This window comes from Dipteris shenzhenensis, chromosome 21 (assembly GCF_047967505.1).
Source record: "Dipteris shenzhenensis isolate YYH24624 ecotype China chromosome 21, Dip_SZ_1.0, whole genome shotgun sequence".
In the NCBI taxonomy this organism is placed as follows: domain Eukaryota; kingdom Viridiplantae; phylum Streptophyta; class Polypodiopsida; order Gleicheniales; family Dipteridaceae; genus Dipteris; species Dipteris shenzhenensis.
Genome location: NC_141616.1, coordinates 6,279,389 through 6,286,190, shown reverse-complemented (window position 1 = coordinate 6,286,190; position 6,802 = coordinate 6,279,389). Strand labels below are relative to the sequence as shown.

Below are 6,802 nucleotides of genomic sequence, written 5' to 3'. Positions count from 1 at the left end.
GTTGAGCTTGTGATGTCGCTCAAGAATTCTTTACAATTGGCGTGAGTCAGCCACCATGTCAATATTTTTGCCGTTCTTGTCTGCCCGTTTGTGAAATGGGTATCGGCCTTTTCCATCCTTTCACGTTTTTCCATTGACTGAGCATTCAACGGAGACTTGTGGGTAGCCGTTTGTGAAACCAACCTTAGGCCAGGCCAAAGATCTCAATCAAACTGTTGAACCCAAGTTTTGTGATTTGTTGAGAAAAACATTTTGGTCTCAGGGTGACTTCTCCCATCATCAAGGTCCAGACTCCAGGGTCGGTGGAGGATCAACTAGCCCTCTAAATCCAACTCGAGATAAATGGCCTACTAGAAAAATAAAAACGCAACCCAAAGTAATTTAATATTGACACGTATGCATAACTTAGAAGCGAAAAGGACCCGATACTAAATTACCTATCGACACGATGCCAAATCATCCATTAACAGTGTGTCATCACGACTCGCTACGTGTATGATTTGCTATTTCCAATCTATGCCACGCTTCGGTTTTGCACCCTGTGGTTTGCGCCTCTACATTGTGTGCATCTTCTACACCCTGGTCCAATGCCCTACTTTGGTCCACAAAAATTAATGAGGTGGCATGACGTGGAGTCGAGTTCAACTGTGCGCATGAGACAGAGCGCATAGGCGATGCCACCTCCGCCGCTCCATACCATAATCAATGCCGCCTGTCTTGCTGCTACTACTCGCCCGTGTTCCACCTTATCACCAAGTACGTGTATAGTAAATGTTTCGAGTAAGACGACAACGCCCGTAGTGGAAACCCATCCTCATGAAGTGCCTTGGTAGCACATTTCCGGTCGGGAAGCAATGTGGGGAGGGAACTTGGAAGCCCCTTGAGATGCGGTGAGCAGCCGGTTAGGCACTTCGCCGATTGGGAAGCAGCCCCAGGGGGCTTCTCTCTCTCTCTCTCTCTCTCTCTCTCTCTCTCAAGGCACTTTCCCTAAGTTTCAACCTTGGTGTGGGGCCCTCCTTACTTGCACAACTAATACACTAAGGGCATTGAAATGTGAGTTCTGCTTGATTTCTCGTTTCTTCATTCCACATTGCATTTCAGTTCATCTCGCATGTTGGCTGTCTTTTGTCTCAGTTTTCCAACTGCTTTCACAGGACCATCGGCCAATGCTTTAGTCTTTGGTCGACACCCCGCTCCGCCTTTACCATGCATGCGACAGCGACCCACTTCTGTAAAAGCAGATAGATCAAGTACTCAACGCTTATCGAAAGAGTGGTTTGACAATCGACACAACAGAGTACGTCTACGAGTAGCTGAACTCAATCCTTTTTAAGCTGTAGATTGAATTCTACACCGTAGCAGACACTAGAACCCTAGATTTCAGGCGTTGCTATGGATAGAAGGTTGGTACAATTCGAGTTGGGTTAAAGGCAGGCTCCAGAAAATGGAGACTGCAAACAAGGCCCTGCACAACCCCATAGCACAACTGCCAGAGCTTAACTTAGAGCAGGCACTCGCTTCTTTGGAACGCATGCCCTATCCGCCTTCGTTTGAAGACTTGACATGCATCTTGCGCAAGTGCAGAAAACACAAAAACCCAGCGTATGCCCTGCGCTTGCATGCCTACCTGCGCAAAAGTAGGCTGGAAGCTCATAAGTTACTCGGGAACTACCTCGTCCCAATGTTGGTGGAAGTTGGAAGCATGTGTGATGCCCAGCAAGTTTTTGATAGGTTGGTTGATCGCAACGAGTATTCCTGGACTTCTCTCATCAGAGGTTATATTGAATGTGGGGAGTTAGAGCATGCCTTCGTACTGCACCAGAAAATGCAGGAGGATTGTGTATATCGTAGTGGGTATACGTTCGTGGCCTTACTAAAGGCTTGTGCCAGGCTGAAAGATATACACCGAGGCCGAGAAATACATGCTGAGATTGCAAGAAAGGGTTTGTTGGAAAGAGATCCTTTTGTTGGTAACACCTTGGTTGATATGTATGCCAAGTGTGGCTTGCTTGCAGAAGCGCAGGAAGTGTTCGACAAACTTCCAGTTCGAAATGTAGTCTCCTGGAATGCACTTATCGCAGGGTATGCTGAACATGACCTTGGTCAGGATGCACTGAACTGTTTCAAACAGATGCGATTGGAGGGCATCTCTCCTGATGCAGTCACATTTATTTGCAGCTTGAAAGCTTGCAGCAGCATAGGAGCCATAGACAAGGGCCGAGAAATACATGCTGAGATTGCGGGAAAGGGTTTATTGGAAAGAAATCCTTTTGTTGGTAGCACCTTGGTTGATATGTATGCCAAGTGTGGCTTGCTTGCAAAAGCACAGGAAGTGTTTGACAAACTTCCAGTTCGAAATGCAGGCTCATGGACTGCATTGATCGCAGGGTATGCTAAACGTGAACTGGGTCAGGATGCACTGAACTGTTTCAAACAGATGCAATTGGAGGGTGTCTCTCCTGATGCAGTCACATTTGTTTGCAGCTTGAAAGCTTGTGGCAGCATAGGAGCCATAGACAAGGGCCGAGAAATACATGCTGAGATTGCAAGAAAGGGGTTGTTGGAAAGAAATCCTTTTGTTGGTAGCACCTTGGTTGATATGTATGTCAAGTGTGGCTTGCTTGCAAAAGCACAGGAAGTGTTCGACAAACTTCCAGTTCGAGATGCAGTCTCGTGGAATGCAATTATCGCAGGGTATGCTGAACATGACCTTGGTCAGGATGCACTGAACTGTTTCCAACAGATGCAATTGGAGGGTCTGTCTCCTGATGTAGTCACATTCATTTGCAGCTTAAAAGCTTGTAGCAGCATAGGAGCCATAGACAAGGGCCAAGAAATACATGCTGACATTACAGGAAAGGGGTTGTTGGAAAGACATCCTTTTGTTGGTAGCACCTTGGTTGATATGTATGCCAAGTGTGGTTTGCTTGCAAAAGCACAGGAAGTGTTTGACAAACTTCCAGTTCGAGATGCAGTCTCGTGGAATGCAATTATCGGAGGGTATGCCCAGATAGGAGAGAGTGAAAAGGTTTTTCTTATGCTTGACAGAATGAGAGCAGAAGACATAAAACCAGTTGGAGTCACATTCCTCAGTATTCTTACTGCATGCAGTCACACAGGTCTAGTGGAGAAGGGTCAGACATACTTTAAGGCCATGAGCCAAGAATATGGCATCACTCCGACTATTGAGCACCATAATTGCATGGTTGATCTCTTTGGCCGTGCAGGCCAATTAGACCAGGCAGTAGTAATTATAAAAAAGATGCCGTTCAATCCTAATCTCATGTTGTGGCATACTGTGTTGGGTGCTTGTCGTAAGTTGGGGAGTGTGGAGCTTGGAAGGTGGGCCTTTGAACATGCAGCGGAATTGGATAAAAGGGATGCTGCAGCTTGTGTCTTGATGTCTAACATCTATGCAGATGCGCACAAGTAGGAGGATCTAAGCAAGATGAGTTAATGAGATTAAACGAACAAGCATGGAGGAGCCAGGACAGAGTTGGACTGATGTTGGCGGAATTGTGGTAGGGATACAGGACATTCCCAAAGGAAATGTATATATGCAAAGCTAGAAGGTCTCTCTGTCAAAATAACGGAAGGACTTAGGATATGTGCCAGAGTGGCATTGGCTCTCCCAGGACATATATGATAATCTAAAGGAACTTGAGTTTTGTAAAAAATCCTCGGGTTTGCAGAGACTGTCATTCGGCTACAGCACTTATCCAAAGTAGAGCAAACTATTTTTGTCAGAGATGCTAACCACTTTCATGGTTTCAAGAATGGAATTTGTTCTTGTGGGGACTATTAGTAATCCTAATGTAACTAACTATGGTAGTGTTGATTCCTCTTATTTGGAATGTTGATACTAGCATGAAAGAGACATAGGTGAGGTGGACTCAGACCAGAAGAATGAAAGGATGAAAGTGACTGGGATCGTGTGTGCTTTAGTGAACAAGGTTCTGAATCTGTTGTTTAAATCCAGCAGTTTTTAGCAATCTAGTCTCCTTTTTCTCCATATCAGTAGACCTCAAAAGATCTTTCATTTCTGCAAAGTACAGTTTGTGACTTTTTCATGATTTTTTAAAGTGATGTTTGCCTTTTGTCTTATTACAGCTACGGCCCCCCTATATTGAATTGCTTGTTAAAGTGCACAAAGTCTTCTATGAGCTAGTTCTAGTATTAAAGTGGACAAAGTATTCGATGAGCTTTATCTCGCATTTCAGTTTTGGAGTTTGTTACTAAGGCTTTTGGCTTAAGGAGGTGTTATTTTTACTGAGGCATGTGTCTTTGATAAAAGATTTTAAGACATGATAACATGATTGAAATTTTGAGAGTTAAAATGGCATTGTTATTTATTTGTACTCCCATAGGTTGCGATATTCTTATGGATATTTTGTGCAAGCAGGTACTTTAGGTACCCCAAATGCTGCTAAGACATTTCCAGAGTACTTTAGCTATTTACCATTGAGCAGAGATTTGTGGGAAATTACAATGGTATGGTTATGCACGCTAACTTTAGTTAGGTTAATCTGGTTATTTCAGTTTTGGTTTTCATTTATAAGCCAAGCCGGGACTTCATATTTTCGTTTGTTGAATGAACTTTTTCTCCTCTAGTTTGTATGAGCTAACTCCCGTCTCCCTTTTGGTCAAGTACCCAATAGGCCTCAAGCTGTATGACTAGATAATTTGATGGTACGTGTTATAGACAATAAGTGGGCAACCTCATTTATTTGTGCTCATATTGCCTATGCTATAGGGTTGCTCCGTCAGTTTGGTCATTGTCCCACAATAACACATTGAAATGCAGCCAAAATGGTTCTTAGATACGTACATGGTACTCTCACTTTTGGTTTGCATTAGGGACCTTGACCTTCATGGGTACAGAAACTGTGATCTACATTAATAAAAAGATAGTGTGGCCTCTCCACTTACTGTGCTAGTTAGAATTGCATCACCATAGCAAACAATATTGTCTTTCATGCTCGCATGAAGCATAATGAAAATCATCAACATTACATTCAGGGTTGTATGGAGGACAGATCCATTGACCTCACTTTTGTCCATCCAAGGACCATGTGATAAACATCTTTCACCAAATAGATTTCAATCGACACATTTGTACACATTAAAGAAGGCTTGGGGATGAGATATCTACAAAAAATATCAATGGGGAGTTGAAAAATGACATTCTTAACACTGGCTTGCTAGAGACAGTGCTATAGGAATGACTTCAGGGTCGAAATCTGGACTATACACGGCCGACTTTCAAAAAAGGCATGCTAACAACTAGTAAGTACTTCGAAAAAAACTCTGGCTCGAAGAAACAAACACATCAACAGCCGAGATGGAACACATGCACAAAGCATATGCCCATGCCACCGATATGCAACTGAATTAAGACTCAAAAACGAAATGGAATGACCCACAATGCAAAAAGACTACAAGGCCATCACCTTGCAATGAGCTAGGCACCTTCAAATCCTTGCCCTCGCACCTTGAGCTCTTTTGCCGTGCACAACACCGTCTATGCAGCTCTTCACGACACCTTGCTTGTTTGCAACCTCCGCTCACTCCACAACTTCAATGCAAAGAAAATCGAATGGCTACGATGAGCCAAAGAGCCTAGTATAGCCAGAGCCTAGAGCAGGCACCCACCCATGTAAAGCTCCCGTTAGTTGGAGTGAGGCCACCTGAACTAGCAATTGACTTCAGTGGAACCACCGTGGAAAATGTTATTTACATGTTCGCAAAATCAAATAATGCGTGGAAATTCACATAGGCGCACTAAATAGGTAGGCGCCATTTGTATGGAGCACCTTGTGATGGTGGTTGTTCAGGATTCTAAGGAGCTGGTTGTGTAATTAGATGATTCGCTTGCACAAGCTATTAGTGTCTTGTTGATTCATTGGGAAAGAAGGGAACTCATTTGGGGCCCTCTAAGAAATTCACTATTTACCTATTTTTGTTGCACTCAAAACATGGAAAATGCCATAAAATACGGATACTTACTACAAAAATGTCAGTCTAGTACTCAGGCTTCACATTAAATACATATATAGGATTCTTGATTTTTTGTGCAGACTTTGATAATTCTGACATCGCCAGCACGTCCGGAGCGGGCCAAAACCCCCAAATCAACCCTGGAGACACCGAAAATCGAGGTCGGAGGCTCGAAAAAGGGCAAAAAAGGCCAAAATGGGGGTCGCCTTTTAGTGCAAATCCCCCATTCTAGGCTTTTTTGCCCTTTTTCGAGCCTCCGCGCCTCGGTTTTCGGTATCTCCAAGGTCGATTTGGGGGTTTTTCCCGCTCCGAGACATAATAAAAGAAAAAGATTCTGAATACAACTTATTTTATATTTTTACATGGTTTTGGTATTTTTCCAACGTTACGTTGGCCCTCTTATGATTGGTCGAGAGCCTATTTTTCTAAACCCTAAAAGGCCCCAAAATGAGCTCCCTTTTTTCCTAATCGCGCTTGCACAAGCCTGCTTACTGGAAAGCGAGGAGAATCCTCCATGCAATTTCTTAATAACTGCATATTTGATTTCCATGTGGATTTCATGTTTGACTCGATTTTCTACACTTCCTCTCCCACCCCTCTTTTGTCCAATCCTGAGAACTCGCACTGCTCAACAATCTTCTATTGTACTTCAAATTCAGTTATATATTTTCTATCAGAGAGTTTGTTTCTAGAGCTATCCCTTCGGTTGGAGGGTTAGTTGTATGCCACCCGGTTTGAGCGTCAGCCTTAAGATGAAGGTCGGTAGGATAGTGGATGACACGTGTCGACGGGATGGGTTGGGGTT

General features: G+C 43.6%; 1 protein-coding gene across 1 annotated transcript; it reads left to right on the top strand.

The window, feature by feature from the left end:
- Positions 1 to 1,081: 1,081 nt before the first annotated feature.
- LOC147888414 (pentatricopeptide repeat-containing protein At1g06140, mitochondrial-like) lies at positions 1,082 to 3,777 on the top strand. The gene has a single exon (XM_087392903.1). It carries the CDS (start codon positions 1,445 to 1,447, stop codon positions 3,431 to 3,433), a length of 1,989 nt encoding a protein of 662 aa, XP_087249029.1. The 5' UTR covers positions 1,082 to 1,444; the 3' UTR covers positions 3,434 to 3,777.
- Positions 3,778 to 6,802: the final 3,025 nt, after the last annotated feature.

What these genes read in the sequence shown, in the direction of transcription:
- LOC147888414 (XM_087392903.1), top strand. Translation starts at nt 1,445, where the DNA reads ATGGAGACTGCAAACAAGGCCCTGCACAACCCCATAGCACAACTGCCA.